A 17,781-nucleotide genomic window follows, 5' to 3' on the forward strand; every position below is an offset into this window, starting at 1 on the left:
CACATGATGGGAAATGAGGATGCTGTAATTCCTGGAACTTTCCATCTAGGCTATTTCCCCGGATCGTTCAGTAACCATAATGGCTACCGTTACTGAAGAACTACCATCTCCCAAGCTAGATTTACGTTATATAACTGAACCCTCAGAGCAGCTTTGCCAGATATGGATTACTCTCCTCTTACAGAAGAAAAAACTAAGACTAACGTACACAAACCCACCAAAGTCAAATGGTTAGCAGGCAGCAGACCCCAGAACTACTTGCCTTCAAAGCACATAGAGTCAGCTGCCCTGTTACCAGCCATTCGAACTTGACCTCTCTGGCTAATGTCACCAGTGTTACCAGTAGATGCTCCAGGATCAGAACCCAACAACCCTTGTATCTAATTCTGCATTCTTTCTATAATATCCTACTGCCTGAAATAAGATAAAGGATACTAGAATAATGTGCAAAAGAATAAATCTTGTACCATATAAAAATTAAGTCAAAAATGGATCAAATACCTAAATGTAAAATTTCTAATAGACAAAATCTTTATTCTGTTGGATCAGGCCGGCATTTCTTAGATATGGCAGCAAAAGACTGATCTGTTCAAGAAAAGTAATGAAAATTTGACTACACCAAAATACAAAACTCTGCTCTTCAAAACACTGTCAGGAGAGTGGAAAGACAAGCCACAGACTGAGAAAAGTATTTCTGAAACACATATCTGATAAAAGACTTGCATACAGAATAAAGAACTCTCAAAACTTAGTAAGAAGAAAACACCAAATTTTAAAATAGGCAAAAGATCTGAACAAATATATCACCAAATAAGATATACACATGGCAAATAAGCACATGAAAAAAAATCATCAGTCATTAAGGAAATGCAAATTAAAACCAGAATGCAAAATATCACTACACATCTACTGGAATGATTAAAAACAAAAACGAAAGCAAAACTGACAAAATCAAGTGTTTACCCTCTTCTGATCCCTAGGGTGGGCTTTCGGACAGACCAGAGCCACGTGAAGCAGCCTGGGGAGAAGGCAGTGTTGAAGCACTACACCCTGTAATGTGGGAACAGCACACTCCAGGGCGAATATAGCAGCTCCACTGTTTATTTTCCCACCGTCTTTACAGCCCACTGTGCCCAGAAACCTCACCCAGTCATTCACAATAACACTGCAGACGGGACTGTGTTGGTGTGAAGTCAATAAACCCTTTTCTCACTTTACTATTAATGACAGCACTGCATCCACCCCTGGGAAACCCTTTCTTCTGGTTGTTTGGAGAAGCAAGACAGGTATCACATAGTAATGTTAGGTTTGACTACTTAAAAACTCAACACACACACACACATTCTCTCTTCCTCCTTTCTGTCTCTCTTTTTCTCTCTCCTTTAATTCTCTGCCAAAACTTCCTGAAGACAATGTAATTCGGTTATGATGAAAACTTTAGAAACAGGAAATACATTCTGCTTAGGTCGTTAAAACTTGAAATATGAAACAATTCAGAGCTGGTTGGGCTCATCACCCCACCACGAGGCATTTCTGCTTACAATTAATTTAGCAAAATAGAGGAAGGCAGCAGAAAAAAAAAATCTTGGTTTCCTAATGGTCTTTGAGTAATTGTTCATATTTCAAATAGACTCAAGTTACCATGAAAACTTTTTCTTGGGCAGAAAACTCTCATTTCTTTTGAATACAGCTTCAACTCTAACACTCTTTTACTCCTCCTTCAGACAATCACCGTGCCTTCCTTTGGGTCATTCCTGCCTTCCGTTCCAGGTCCCACAGTGTACGGTGACAGCCCAGTTAAGGCGCAGCACGTGTGGGACGCGGGCTGTTCTTGCCTGGCACCAGCACTAGTTGTGTCTCTATGAGGCAACGGGCTACTTCGGGGCTCCCTAACCCACAGGTGCTGTGCAGGGCCTCAGAGGGACCCAAGAAAGGTGATCCCGTGCTACAAAAGAGTCTCTGAAAAGAAATGGAAATGATTACCAAAGACAATTACTACCACTGCTTTACTTCTACAGAAGAGAATAAGAGCAAGTGGACTCAGAACTGTAGCATCAAGAAATGAGAAGCTTCTTAAGGCATTTTCCCCAACAGCATCATTTATGAAACTGTTTTCGAAACAGATACATTTCCAGAATGACTCTGCTCAACTCTCCCTCCATAGGAGGCCCAGTCGTAAAAGAGACACAGATCCCCGGCTCGGCAGACAGGCTGGTACCGGGTAAAAGTGCACACGTGGCTGGAAGCCCTCAGGAGAATTAGATCATTGTTTATCCTCACATTTTCCTTCGCCGCCAAAGACTTGAATTCTTAGCTGCGTACTTGAAAAGTGAAGGGCAGACTTCCAACAAGATGCTGTAAGTGCAGACTTTGAGGTGCTCTCCTCTGTTCCAAACCCACAGTCATGATAAGTAAAGGAGAAAAAGAGAAACCACAAATAGCTTTACTAATTCAAAAACAGGAGAAACATCTCTCGGGACCCATAATAGAACAGGAGTGCAGAGCAGTCAGCAAAGCTGAGGCCAGGCCTCAGGTCTGGAAGGTAGTCACAGACAGCTGAGTTCTAACGATGAAAAGAGATTAAAATGCTTCACATAAGAAAGGTGAGTGGAGTTGGCTTTAAAGTTTAAAGCCGGGGATGAGGTGAGGCTCCATCCACTGTTTATAAAAAGAGGCTGAAAATACAGATTGATGACTTGCTTCCTTGGACAAAACATTTATAAGAAATATTGCTCCTGGAAAGGCTAGAAGACACAGAGTCTCTTCAGGTACAAATCTCCTAAGTAACCACGTCTGCAACAGCCCCGACATCACTGTGGTCTGACAGTTCCCAGCGCCACTAAGTCCACATTCTGCGCTGGGGCCTGGGGAGCTCAAGGGAGGCAAGTGCAGAGCTATCAGATAGAGTGGCTGAGCAGAGAAGGAGAAAAAGGAACAAAATAAAAAATTTTTCCACTAAAAATGGGCCTGCCCTACAAAATTCCAGAACACTAAGTGAAACGCAAAGCTAAAGAAGCTAACCACCAACAATAAAAAAAATCAACAATCAGAACAGGATTTCACTCCAGTAAAATAAACAACCATAGCAACTATAGCACCGACCAACCGAGACGTAAATGAAGTCTGATCAGGATGCTCTGACAGATAAGTAACAGAGCAGCAAGCACGGGAAGTGAGTAAGAAACTATAAAACAGAAATCGGTAGAAATAAAACCTAAATGGGGACATATGGTGGGGAAGAAAAGCAAATTTGAAAGTTTGGAAATAAAAAAATAGACATGAAACCAACCCAACAGGAAAAACATCTTTAGGATGTGATTTAAAGGAGCTTTGGCTTTTAGAAATGTGGAATAAATGCCAGAGGCTGAAAGGGGTTACCTCCGGGTGGTGGGGGTAGGGCTCAGGCAGAAGCACAGAGCGAACATATACTCATGTTTTCAACTGGGGCCCAGGACTTTGACTTTTCACACTATACACGGGTATAGCTTTAATAAAAAAAAATTTTTTAACTTGAAAGACTACAGGATTACGAAGGATACGCAGTCTTTGCTTTCCTCTAGATAGTCTAAGTTTTATTCTTGGAATGAAGTAAGTCATCAGAGACCTAAGAACAGAGATTACATGAATTCTCACTTTTCTCACTTTTATTAAGCTATAATTTGAAATGATGTCAATCAGTCATACAGAGGAATATTATAAAAATCAGCTATTTAAATCACTGAGGATGCTTGATAAGGATGCTGTCCATTCAGTCTCAGTGGGACATGGAAAGTAACTATAGGGTTTTTTTTTTTCTTTTTTAACAGTAAAGCATGTGACATCCAATGAAGCATGCTCTGTACTATTCACAAGCTTATGGAAACAACCAGTTCCATTTGGTCTGCTCTGCTTCTATTGCCTTGGATTTGACCTGCACAAGCACGGGTTAGAAGCCAAATCATTCCAAAACCTTCTTTAGGAGGTAAGTTTTATTTCTTCCAGAAATTAAGTTGCTGCTGATTACAAATGACAACTAACACCACACATGCAAATTACACCTGCTATTAAAAGGCTTCTTGCTTTCCAGAAACATGATACCATACAAGTCCAGAAACATGCAGATGTAGGCACATAATAAATATTGCTTGATCCAGAAACCTGTTGAGATGAATTTTCTACATTCCAAGAAAAGCAGAAAAATCAGCTTCAAAACTTCAAATCTAGGAACTGAAGTAAATTTAATTTTGACTAAACTAATTTTAAATGTTATGATCTTTGGGGGATACACTGGAACTCACACCATCTGCTCTGCTGCATCTTCCACCTGCTTAGTGTAGATCTTTAGACTTGTTAGCCTCTACCATAACATGAGCCAAATCCCTAAAATACATCTTAGTATGTCTGTCTCTCTCCACACACACACAACTTGTTGGCTCTCTCTCTCTGGACAATCCTATCATTATCTCAAACAAACTCTGAGCTCAAAGGAATAAAGAAAATGGTCTTAATGGATTTGATAGACAAGGTAGATCAGCTATCAAAAAGCTACTTACAATCTTCATCTCCCTTGTCTTCTTCTAGTATAAAGGCTGAAAAGCTAAAATTCCATTTCCTCACCTCTTTTATACCTAAGGTAATCATGTGACATGTTCTGAACCAAAAGATACAGGTGGAAATCCTTAGGAGGGTTTCCCCTTGTTCTCTGCCTGTTATTACTCCTTCTTTTTCCTGTCGAGAGCTTGGATGCACTGACTGGGGGCTACAGCAGCCATCCTGGGACCATGAAGACAAAAGCATACATTGGGGATGGCTAGGGAGGAAGACAGAGGATTCTGGGTCTGTACTGAGACCTATGAGTAGCTGCTCCCAGAGACTCTCTTGGACTGCTTCTCTAGAGTTCTTGAGGAAAACAGACCCCACCCACAAAAGCCAGTTTTACTTAGGTTACCTGTTATTTGCAGCCAAACCCTTTCCCAATATACTATTTTAGCCCAGATTCAATTATAACAATAAGCCAAAAGTGAACATGATCCTAATTTTAATAAAAAATCACTTAAAAAAATTGAGGGTCTACCACATAGATGGCACATAAGAGGCACTAAATTCAAAAGCCTTCCCATTCCCAACCAAGGACACTGGTGGGTAGCTGGCTTGCTCCCTGCCATTCCAGGTTATAATCTGGGGAGGAATCCCAGGGGATCCCCTGTGGATCCTGGCATGCTTGCGAATGACAAACTGAACACTAGAGTGGATGGAATCTTGGGAAGCCATTAGTGGTGGATCCAACTTTTCCTGTTCAATCCATCTATTTCTAAAAGTCATTTTTCATGAAAAATCAATCATGTTCATGGACTCCTGCATCTTTTGAATGAGCTCATGGTCCCTTCTCATGCAGCGGAAGCAACTACCCCCTCCATTGATGCTGGCGCCAGAAGTCACAGGTAGATGTGGGACAGTGGAACGAGCGCTAGATCTATCAAAAGATCTGTGTTTGGGACTTGGTTCTGCCACTTTTCCCTCCATCCTATCCCAAAGAGATATCTCTGAACCCTTCTGAGTTCTGTTTCCTAATTTATAAGTATAGTTCAAATGAGATAATGATTATAAAAGAATGCCAGGAAACGTAAAACACTCTACAAGAGTTAAGATTTCATTAGATAACCCGATTATGTGCAGACTAAAAGTAAATAGGTTCAGTGTGAGGGAAGTGTATGAGTAATACGAGAAAAGTTCATTCATTATCTTTATGGCATTTATTTTGGCTCTTCTTCCTTTCTAAGAGAATAAAAGTTGCTAGATAACTGATCTCCAACTGATAAAGTACTGCAGCAGAAAAGCTCACAGAAGAGACTCTTAAAAAGTAAAAAACTAGATAAAACTTGGTATTTTATTACTGAGAACTAGTTGTTACCAATCCTAACAGAACTTAACCCTCTTGCTGTATGCTCTAATAGCCCTCTGGACTTCAGCATCCTTTTAATTACATTGTTTCACACTTACATTCCCTCTGGACTCTAAGCTCCATGGATCCTTACCTGAGATTAGACTTCTTGTTGCTTGGTGGGTGATAAGAGGTTCAGGAAATAAAATAGATGCAGCACAATGTATTATTTTATTTAGTTTTGTTTCCTGCTATGCACTGAGGGTCATTTGCTTTTGGATTAATGAAATAAAAGCAGAGTTCTGTGAAAAATCATGGGGATACTGCCTGGGAGGTGTTCCGAGCTGGTTCTGTACAACGTACCTTGTCCTGGGTCTGACATCGGAAGCAGTCACATTCAAAGCAGTACTGGTCCCTCAGCTGCTTCCGGCGCTCCTCGCTGGTCATCAGCATATCCAGGTAGCAGATGGTGAGCTGCGCAGAGCCAGAGAGAGGAACAGGGTCACAAGGCCGCTGTGCTCATTTTCTTGAACAAAAGGCTGTAATTGCTAACTGCTACAGTAAAACATCTTCTTATCACACACCAGAAAGTGTGAGAGAGCAGATACTACTTAGAGTCTCTCCACCCAAATAATCACACGTAAGATTTTTAGCGCATGACCTTCCAGTCTTTGTTTTGTGGCGAGCACGTGTGTATCATATATTTATTTTAAAGAACTGGGCTCAGTAACTCTATACACCTTTGCACCTTACCCTTTATTCACTAAATAGCAAAATATCCAGAACTGTTATATGGATGGTATAATTAAATTTTGATAATAAATCCTGTAACCACAGACAATCAGAGCAGCCCAATTACTCCTGGCAATCAAATGGGTGGCAGATTACGTAGCCAGATTACCCTTAAATCCTAATCAATGCTATAGCTGCCTCATGGAATTTAGGGTCAAGCAGATTTGGAGTCTTTAAAATTAGGAGACAGTTCTCTTACTTGTGAGGGTTAAAAAAAAAAAAAGGTGGAATAATTTCCAAATGGGGACAATTCAATGTCAGAATGTCATCACCGATGGAGGCTCTTAAATGGACTTCCCTGGACCCTTTCAAGTCTAGTAACTTTGCCCTGCCTTGAGAGGTAAAAGGTCAAAGGTGAGAGGTCACACTTCAGGGAATTTTCATGTTTCTCTCTGGCCCTAAGATCCCACTTTAAGACATAGGTCTTTAGGTAACATTATGATGTTTAAACATTTCTCAGTTGACTAGATCTATGTACTGAAAATCTAATTCAAAATACACAAAATGGAGCTCCTGATTCCCCGATCTTTCCCTCACAGCTGGAACCTTCCTAGTCTCAGCTGACAGTAATTCAGCTTTTGTATCATCCAAGTCGAAACCTTGGGGTCACCCCTGACTTCTCTTCCTTTCACACTTCCATTCAATTGACTCCATGGGCTCAACCATAAAAACACACCCAGAACCAACCACGTTCTACCTCTTCCAGTGCTACCCTCCCATTCCTTCCTGGTCTGAGCCACCATCATCTCTTGCTTGTAAAATGCAAGTCTCACATCTGGTCTCCCTGCTTCTTTGGGGCTCCCTGCACCCTATCCTCTAGCCAGAGCCAGTCACTGAAACGTCAGTCAGATCAGATCATTCCTCTGTGTGAAATGTTCCAACGGCTCCCCCTTTTGCTTAGCACAAGGGCCAAGTCCTTACACTGGAATCTCACCTTGCAACTCAACAGTATGGTTCTGGGGTTAAGATGAGTAAAGAAACACAAAGTTACCATTTAGAAAAGTTTACAGCAATCAGGGAAGAGACATTTTATGTGACTCTAATAATAAAACATTGGGCTTTTATTTTATGTTTATTTTAAATTTAATTTTTCTAGTAATTTATTTTCATTAAAATCTTACAAGATGATTAGCCTGCAATGGATGAGGGAAAAAAAATAAAGAACCTGCTCCTTCATCACAGGTAGCGGGGGAAGCACTGGCTTCACACCATCCAGCCCCGTCTCCTCTGAACTCATTCCTCTCCCCTCCTCGTTGCTCCAGCCAGTCTGGCCTCGACGTGGTCTCACACCCACTCCCATCCCAAAGCCTGTGTGCTGGCTGCTCTCTCTGTCCTCCCCCCAGATCTACCATGTGACCACCTTCATCTCCTTTGAGTTTCAATCAAATCTCACTTTCTCATTGAGGTCTAACCTTACACCCTATTTAAAAATAACAACCAGGCTCCCACCTCGCCCAAGAGCTACTAATTCCTCACCCTCCTCTAGTTTTTCTTTTGCTGTGACCTATCCGCTGGTGTCATGCTGTATAAATGACTTCTTTATTTGCTCTTACATGTGGAAAGTAATTAGGGGGGATGTATGCAGTGGGGGAAGGAGGGGATACTAGAGGCGAGGAAGAAGGCAGGATTAGCCACGGGGGGAGATGACAAAAACTCCCTAGAGCAAAAACCTCCATGTGGTTTTCTCAAACTTAAAAGAAAGCCTCTCGTGTCTACAAAGCATGATCTTACTTGTTCAACAGCATGGTGGGTCAGAGAAGGCCATCCTCTGACAGAAAACACGACGTCAAGAGGGCATCACTAAAGTGGTTGGTTGGAGAGGAGGTCAAACCCACCGTGGCCATCACTGGGGTGACGGAAGCCACAGCCTCCTCCGGCTGGCAGGCCCTCTACAGAGCCTTCACATGTTCGGCAGTTATAACATGCAGCTCCACACAGAGACAAGAGCACCCGCCCTGTAGAAATGTCTGCCGACCTTACTGAACTTCTACTCTGTGCTGGCACTCACCTAGCGAGACAGCATGAGACAGTGAAAACCAGTCAGGGATATGCATCTCCATCTACCAAGTCAAGCCTGACAATCTTCTTACAATAACACAGCTGCCTCTTTCACACCACTGAAGTATGCAAAATACACTGTATCAAAACTAAAGGTCTTATCGGTAGAAACATTTTTATTCATATTTCATGGGGAAAAAAAAACATAGCCAGATTACTAACTAGTAATGACAGCTAAACCATTTTATCGGCCAAAGATAAAAACCTTTATTAAAGACTCATCGACTCACCAGTTTTAATGGGGAATTCGCTGGCTAACTGTAGGGCTCATTTAGTGGGAACATGTACATGAAACTATGCCATCGATCAGTGGATGCCTTAATGGCACAGAACAAAATCGCATTAAAATATTAATGCTACTGACCACTGCTCTGCCATTTTAGTGCAGCTCTCACAGAAAAATGCAGTAAATTATTTCCAGCATGAGAGCAATATCATGAAAGATCTGCTGGCTACTGAATTTGTTGCTTACAAAAATTTCAAAGCAAAATGAACCCCTTTTTCGTGAAGTCCATCTTTTCATTATGTACATCTGAGTGGAGAGTAAGATCAAATTAAAATTGGACTTTGTTTTCATTTCTCAAATTATATTGTCGCAATTATAAATTTTTCTAGTACTGCTCTGAATTGAAAAAAAGACTAAAAACAAAAATCTCCTTTCTCTTTAAAATCAAACCTGAGTGTTACCCATGTCTCTTCTCTTTGTCACACCCTTGTAGCCAACTTTAAAATTCTAGCTTCTAAAAATATCCTTCAGATCCCCATCACAAGCCCCCCCTTGTCTCCCTCCGTCTCCATGCTGCCATTGTCACCTCCTGCCTGGATTATGCAGCCTCCTGACCCTCTTTCTCCCAACCTTGCCTACACACAGAAAATGTGATCATGCAGTTCCTTTGCTTAAACTCTTCAATGATGTGCCATTTCCATCAAATATTTACTGAGTGCATCTTATACACTAAGTGCTGTCACGGTACCTTCAGATGAACTGAGATCCTTAATAAGGCCCCCATGGGTTGCCTGGTCTGGTCCCTGCACATTTCCTCATCTGCTGGTCATATGTGAATTCTTCAGTCTATTAATGTAAACTGCTTTCTGCTCCTTGAAGTCCCCATTCTGTCTCTGGTCCCCTTGTCTTTGTCTTGAATGCCTCCCCGTCTTAGCCAACTTTAACTCGATGGCTCCTTGAAGAGTCTAGGAGTCACCTCTCTGGAAGCCCTCCTTAACCGCTCCCCCATCTTTGCTCCTTACTACCACCTGGGTACCCCAGCTCTGAACTTCTGTAAAGCCCTGTGCTCATTAACACTTTTTTACTTTTCAGATTCTATTACTGTTCTGCGTCAATTTCCTCACTTACACCTTGGACTCTTGAAGCCAAGGCTGGGTCTTACTCATCTTTGTACTCCTGATGCCCATCCCAGCCCATGATACCAGTAAGCACACAGTGAACTTGTTAAGTGACTTAGCAAGTAAGTAAAGATGCCCAGAAGAAAGATGCCTAGGGTTTTCTGACCCCAAAATACTTCAGATGAAAACTTATAGTAGGGATATGGATATGGTCCGTTTATGCAAATCACATTTCTCTCAATTGCTATGGCTCCAGAGAACACTGGCAGCCAACGGCATTATTTGTAACAGCCGCAGCTTCTTCTAACCAGGAAGTCCCATAAGGGTGGGTTGGACTGTCCAGCTTTCTTCCCTGATCCATGCCCTAGAAGACTTTCAGATGAGAAAATGTGTTGCATAGCTTAATACAACCCTGAAGAGGCAGTCATCAGCATTCCAGCATGTGAGCCAAGACTTAAAACTGTAATACACACATCTCGGTAGGAGGCGCTGGGTGAGAAGACAAAAACCCAAGATCAACCAACCCAACACCGCCCCACACCCCAACACACACACACATGAAACAGCCCAAACAACTCAACATCACAGTGAGAATTCTTAAATAGCAAAGTGTATAAAACGGTGCTGGCTTGAAGGGAAATGGTCCAAAAGGTCCAAAGGATGGTTTTATGTGGAGAGAAACGAAGGGTAAGAAATTTCTGGTTATGGTGGAACCCTGTGCAGCTTTCTAGTTCTCCTTGTCTGAGGCTTGAAACGTTCCCATCACCAATTGGCAGTGTGCTGGCTTTCATGTTACTTTCTTCCGGGGGCCCATTGGACACACCTGCGGATTGGCGGCAGTTTCAAAGTGGCTCTATGATTCTATCCCACCTTTGGTTTTGTCTTTAGAAAGCCTCATTCATTCATTCAACAAACACAGACTGAGGACCTTCTATATGAAGGTGCTACCCAGGCCTCCCTCACGGAGACTACATTTTGCTACTTCTGTCCCCAGTAGCACATTTTAGAATTGGGGCTGCCCTGAGGAGTCCTAAAGCCAAAATGCAAAATTGATGCTACTCTTACAAAATCTCTAAATTTATCCAATTTCACAAAAGCAAATATTTGCACAATTAAAAGGAACTGCCCCTTTTAATTAACCTCGAAATGTCCTTTCTCATGGTTCCCCGTCTCTCCTACCTCTGCCGCAAGGGGCAGGTTTTAAGTGTGCAGGATGTGTTTTAGGTGCTGAGGTGGCCACAGGCACTAACTGGGCAGGGACTAGACACCAGGCTTCTTCAGTAATGCAACCAGCCCTCCATCTGGATGCCACCAGTGCCCTCAGTGAGACACTGCTGGTCTTCACAGTATGGATCAGAAAGTTGGTCCAGCAATGAGTTCTAGAATGCCTCCTGGGCTATGAGGCCAAGTGCTAGGTACTAAAGGGAGACACAATAAGATACAATTGCCTGTCATCATGGAGCTCTGAGCTGAATGGAGAAGTCACCAACAGAGCCACCATAAATACCCAAGAAATGTTAACAACCACTGTAAGAGAGACTGCAGAGGAAAAGAGTGTCCTTTAATTTGGAAAATCAGGTAAATCTCTATAGAAGAGATGACGTTGGAGAGGGCCTTGACGGGTGTGTAATATTAAGTCAGGTGGAAATGGTGGGCAGACAGAGGGAAGGCAACTGAGCAGAGACAACGTCATGCACCATGGCATGGATAATGGTAGGGAAAAATTTGTATTTTCCGAACAAGCTGGTATAAAAAGGACTTATGGGGAGAATCCTCTCTTGGTTGAGAAGCTGCTCTGATAAAGCCGCAGGGAAAGATATCTGGGTCTGCAGGGCCCTGTGCTGAGCCTGAGCTGAACCCTGTGTCAGGCAAGAGGAAGGATTTGCTTGTTACTCCAGAGATGGAAAGAGAAGGACATGAAATAAACATCTTTTGACAGTGTTTTTTCAACTAAATGAAAACCAACTGAGGAGAATAATTGGCAGCCAAGCCGAGAAAACAAGATACAAAGAAATTTGTTGTTTCTGAAAATTTCAGCTGTTTCTAATAGTTTTTCTGTTTGCTTATCTGTTTTTTTTTAATTTAGTAAAACACCACCACCACTATCATTATCAGAAGGCAGCTGTCCCTCAGCTCCCAAACTAATGTTGATGAAAATGGATGGTGGTCCCCTTCTTACCTGCCTTGAAATCACATATGGCTCAAGGAAAAAAAAAATCTCAGTTCTGCACCTTGTTGACAGATATCCCAGTGTACCTACTACACGGGTCCTAAAAACTGGAAATTCAATAAGTGGCTATATAAGAGACAGATTATTCAGTTGAAAATCAGTTTGGGGGGAGTTTTATCAAAGCCAAATCCCTGTCTATATAAAATATGGTACCTCTGAGTTTAGATTTTATTGGCTGAGTGCTGCATAAATGCAATAAAAGCTTATGATCATCTGTTTTCCTTGCAATAAATATCCACTTTAGTAAATTGGAAGGTAGAAGGAAACTGGGTTCTGAAAAGCGTAAATATCTATAGCCCAGAATTCGGGGTAGTAACTGTGCAAACCCCATCAGGCTCTGGTTCAGTAGCCCCGAAGCAGCCCATCCGCAGCTGCCTTGCAAGACCCTGGGCAGCCACAGAACTGGAAAGACTGAGGCCAATTCACTGCTGGGGGTCATATTTCCTGTCTGCTAATCCCTTTACATCTTTGCTTGGACAGGTATCCAGAGAGGTTGAGGGTTTGTAAAGGACCAACGACAACCCCAAAGAGTCAACTTGTTTGCTTTTTCAACGTGAAGGTAAAAACGAGTCACTTCCAAATGCAACTAGTGGCTTTGGGAGTCAGTAAACCTTTGGGATCTCATTCACAAGCGGGGCTGCCCTCCCTGCCCACGGCAGGATGCCCACAGGCAGAGATGTCAGAGGCTGCAGAACTACATCCTCCTCTCCCACACACATCCAGCAGAACTGTTGTCCAGAACAGTGGTGATTCAAAGAAGAAAGTTAGCCGTCTGCAATCGGAGAGAATGACGGGTAAATCGGTCGCTGGGTAGAGGGGCTATGTATCTTCTCCTCGGCAGAAGGACAATGAAAAACTGCCTCCTCCAGCACAACTGGTTTTAGGGATGGGTCTGTCTTTGATGGAAAAGGAGGCCAGGCAGCGGGCAACACGGGTTCCTTACCTCCTCTCCCGCCTCAATGTCTCGGACTGCACGCAGTAAGAGGTGCGGCCCGTTGAACACAATCGAACAGTTGGGGTCACAGCTGTGATTGAGCAAAGACATACTGGAAGAAAAAGAAAACAAAGAAGGAGACCATCATGGCTCAGTCGAGAGAGTCAAACATCTCAATTTAATGAATATAATGGACAAAAAACACTTCAGTTTAGGGGTGGGGGGACGGGGGGCTGGACCGTGTATCAGGGATTGAGTGCTCAGGGCTGGGGGGGCTTTCACAGAAGTGTCACCGGCCCACTTCATATGAAGTGAAATGCTCCCCAAGATGGAGGCTAATTAGGGAAGTTTTTAATAAAAACATTTTCTGAGTCCTTTTGGGGGATGGCTGTGGGGAGGTAGTTGTCTCATTAGATACCAGCCAATAAGGTGATCCAACATGAAGATGGGATAAAACTGACTTGTAAAGAAAAGAAATAATTTCTGAGATGACGGGACACGGCAATAATCACTTACTGAGCTTCCCACGCAGGAGCTTGTTTGTGGGCTCCTTTGGAGGAACTGCCACCTTTACCAGAACACTCACAGCTACGCTGAAGAATAATTAAGAGTGTCTCCTCTTCAATAGAAAGCTGAGGTTATCACGTAACTAGATCCTCACACATCTGGGTCCTGGCCCAGTCATTTTTATCACCTTGGAGGTGCATTTTTTACCATCCAGGAAGGGCATGAATTTAGGCTGCCACTATATTTGATAATAATTAGAATAACCATTAAGTGAGCATTCGCTATGTAGAAGGCAATTTCTTAGCACTTGGGCAAGTTTATCAAATTTATTCATCACAATAATCTGATGAGGATAACTTACAGACGGAGAAACTGACACGTGGAAGTTAAATGACTTGCCCAAGGACACAGAACTAGGAAGTGGTGACTGAATTTGAACCAGGGGGTCGGAACTCAGAGCCCACCTCTGAACCATTCCCTGTTACTGCTTTTTGAGGACCAATACCAACAGACCTGCAGTTTATCACATGTGAGAAATAAGAAAAGAAGCTGAATTCTCAGATTCCCAGTTAATAAGAAAGGCCCTATTTGTATTCAGACCTAAACGGCATGAAAACAAGATGAAATCGGGAGTGACCCTGGAGTGCTCGTGGAAGGACAGTCCAGTAGCTCAGTGACAGCCAGAGAGGGCACCTCAAAAGGCCCAAACCTAAAGTTTCCTTGCCTCCTGGAGCACTGGGGCTCAGACTCTGCTAAGCCAAGAGACAAAATGCACCCAACTGGTGCAGCATAGCAAGTCTGGTGAAATAATCACATGCTTCAGCCCACAAAGTTGGGGAATCAGATCAGGGCAGGGGTTGGGGCATGACCAAATCTCAGCCTGATGGTTTATTAGTACCCACAATCCCCAGGTTTTTACCCCAGTGTTCTGGACAACAAGAATTTAGGTCTGAGTTCTGCCTCTTTGTTAATACCACAGCATATAATGTGGGGTTATAAAACTGTTTTCTTTAAACTTCACATTTTCCATCTTCTTGTAATTTATCATTAGGTTTCAAGCTTGGCTCTTGAACCAGCAGCCTGCAATAGCCTTTCTAACAACTTTTAAAAGGTTGAGGAGCAGGGTGGGACTTAAAGTTGTTTCTTCCAGTAAATGAAATACCCTCCACCATACCTAGGATACAGGCCAACACCAACTTCCTGCATCTCTGCGTTACAGATGGTGAAAGAGTTGCAGATCACCTGTAAAAACAAAGGGGAGACAGTCAGGATTACCAGTCACCTAAGAAACTTCACAGGCAAGAGAGCAAAAATTTTCAAAATGAAATGTAGGAGCCTCTTAGTCGTTGATCTGTAAAGACCCAAACCAAACACGGATGCTCTTCTATTTGCAAAAGAACACATCTGGCACACACTTTCCTTAAGAACTTCAGGTAGTTCAATGCAGAAATATCAACATCCTGTTAAAACACACACACACACAAAAACAACAACCCAGGCTTAAACCAGCACAGTATAATCCTCTCCCCACCAAGTTATGAAGATACATGAAATGTTCAAAATTCAGAATACAAAACATCTATTTATTGAAAACTTGACTCTCACCATGTTGGATTTTTCACTCAAACAAGCTGCCTACAGTTTCCAAATGCCACTGGGTATCTATTGAGTAACAGCAGCTTGTCTTTTATTCCTACAAAGAGTGAAGTACAACCTGAGTGAATTTGTGATCCAAGCTGATGACATACCACAACCAGCACAGGATGTAATTCAGCCAGGCCACAGAATTTACTAGGCATGTGAACCCCTCACTGAGTATACAGAAGGGTCCTATACCCTATACGGGGATGGGGCAAAAGAAATAAACGATGTAATCACTACATTCAGGGAAACTAAAACCTATGGAAGGCCACACAGAACCATGGAAAGAGCAGTGGACTTAGAATCAGAAAACCTACACATCACTGCATCAGGCAGGTGCTGAAGACAGAAAAATCTAAAATCCCTGCCTTCATGGAGCTTAAGTTCCAGTGGGGAAGACAGATTAAAAACTCAGTAGAAAAATGTCACATGTGAATAAATGTCCCATGTGAAGAAATAAAGTAAAAGGGCAGGAAAATAGTGCTCAAGAAAGTTCTTCAGGATATTTAAGCAGAGACCTGAAGGAACTGTGGAAATGAACATGCACCTATCTAGGTGATAAAGGTTCCTGTCAGAGCAAGTGCAAAGGCCCTGAGGTAGGAATGTTCTTGGGTACAGAGTAACAGCAAGAATGCTTGGAGGGGCCAAAGCAGAGTACATAAGAAGAGGTGTAAAATATGAGATGACAGAGGTCACTAGATCATGTAGGGACTTACAGCCATGTTTGGATTTTCTTCTGAATGAGACAGAAAACCACTATGTTGATTCTGAGCCAAGGAATTAATGGATCTGCTTTCTGTTTTGAAAGGATCACTCTGGATGTTGTGTAGAGAATGGGCTACAGAAAAACAAGGGTGGAAGTAGAAGACACAGTTAGGAGACCAAGGTCATAGCCCAGAGAAGAGATGCTAGTGGCCTGGAGGTTGGCAGCAGTACAAGTGGGGAGAAGCGGGTGGTACTGATGGATTGCTTGTGGGGCATGAAAAGAGTCAAGGATAATGCTCGAGGTTTGGGCCTGAACAAGATTATAGTTGCCATATATGTGAGGAAAGAAACAGGTCTGGTTGCAGGGGATTGGGAGGAAGCCCAACGGTTCTGCTGCAGTTACGGCAAACTTGAGGTGGCTTATTAGTTATCAAGCCAAGACTAAGAATGAGTAATTAGAGTTCAGGGGAGCAGTTAGGGCTGGAGATACCAACTTTGGACAAAACAGAACAAAGCCCATTAAGAAGAAAACAGACGAGGCCACTGCAGACTTGAGATGAACCAGTGACTACATATGGATCTGCCTTGTTGTGATAAAGTTTCTGTGAAGGAAAAAGCACTGAAAAGGAATTTCTCTAAATCAGGTTTACATCAAAGAACATAAAGCACGAAAAAGCACTCAGTCCTCTGAGCCCCTTCCATGGCTCCAAAGAGCTCTTAGATGGAGTGTAGTGCAACCTATCATGATTTGGCATTTTTCCCCTAAAAGTCTGAAGAAATTGCAGTTTCAAATCAGGAAATAAACTGGTGTACATACACATATTTTAAACACATCCTAGGGGCATCTGTTTTATATTAAGCTGGGACAGTGTACTGCCTATACATATTTATGCATAAAATGGATGGTAAAAACACAAGACAAAGGAGCCTGTGTTTTCTTTTTGAAACTTTAAACATTTTTAAATGGGTATAAATGTTTTGGCGGGGGTGGGATATGAATTATAATACATCTTTTAAAAGGGTAATCAGGACTTTACCTGAAGCAATTAACTCACCAATGAAAAATCAGGTCAAACAGATCTAATTTACTAACTTTTGAATCAAGTAAAAATTTAAAATTTTTTTCTGAAAAAGCAAATTGAAGGTTTTTCCAAAATAGGCATGCTGATGGAATTTTTAGAAAGGAAGTGCTAACAAGGGGAAATACCACCGTGGCTATCTTCTCCAGTAAAGGCCTCCTGATCCCTAGACTTCGCTGACATTCACTTATCTCGTTAGCAGCATTTATCACATTGGATCATTTACCCATTTACTTCCCACTATTCACAACAGACTGTAAAATACTCAGAGGGCAGTGATAGAGTTTCATTCACCATTGTATTCCTGTGCCTAGCACAACACCTAGTACATGTACATACTAACACACATCCCCCCCACCCCCGCAAGTAGATGGCTGCATGTGTGTGGTCCTCAGCATCCCCAGAGAGTGATTATCCAAACAGAGTCAGACAAGACGCCAGAAACACATCATAGGTGTCCTGCGGGTATGGAAGAGTGGAGATGGACATAGCTCTGTGCCAGGAAAAGGAGCGAGTAAAGTTAATCTTCCATCTTGCTTGTCCTTGGGCAACCAATCTTCATATGCCTCTGCTCACATCTCTTTGCCCTTTCTTTCTCTCCATTCTAGCACATCTCTTGTTTCATCCTCTT

General features: G+C 42.5%; 1 protein-coding gene across 3 annotated transcripts in view; it reads right to left on the bottom strand.

The window, feature by feature from the left end:
• The window catches only part of SMYD3 (SET and MYND domain containing 3), a 550,148-nt gene that overhangs the window by 118,648 nt on the left and 413,719 nt on the right, over positions 1 to 17,781 (bottom strand). For all 3 annotated transcript variants that reach the window (XM_015234799.3, XM_072948628.1, XM_072948629.1), the window contains 3 exons: positions 14,900 to 14,967; positions 13,228 to 13,330; positions 6,224 to 6,334 (listed from right to left, as the gene is read on the bottom strand). In XM_015234799.3, the coding sequence (XP_015090285.2) occupies positions 6,224 to 6,334; positions 13,228 to 13,330; positions 14,900 to 14,967 (282 nt within the window). The remainder of the gene's footprint in view (positions 1 to 6,223; positions 6,335 to 13,227; positions 13,331 to 14,899; positions 14,968 to 17,781) is intronic.

This window comes from Vicugna pacos, chromosome 23 (genome assembly GCF_048564905.1).
Source record: "Vicugna pacos chromosome 23, VicPac4, whole genome shotgun sequence".
Taxonomy (NCBI): domain Eukaryota; kingdom Metazoa; phylum Chordata; class Mammalia; order Artiodactyla; family Camelidae; genus Vicugna; species Vicugna pacos.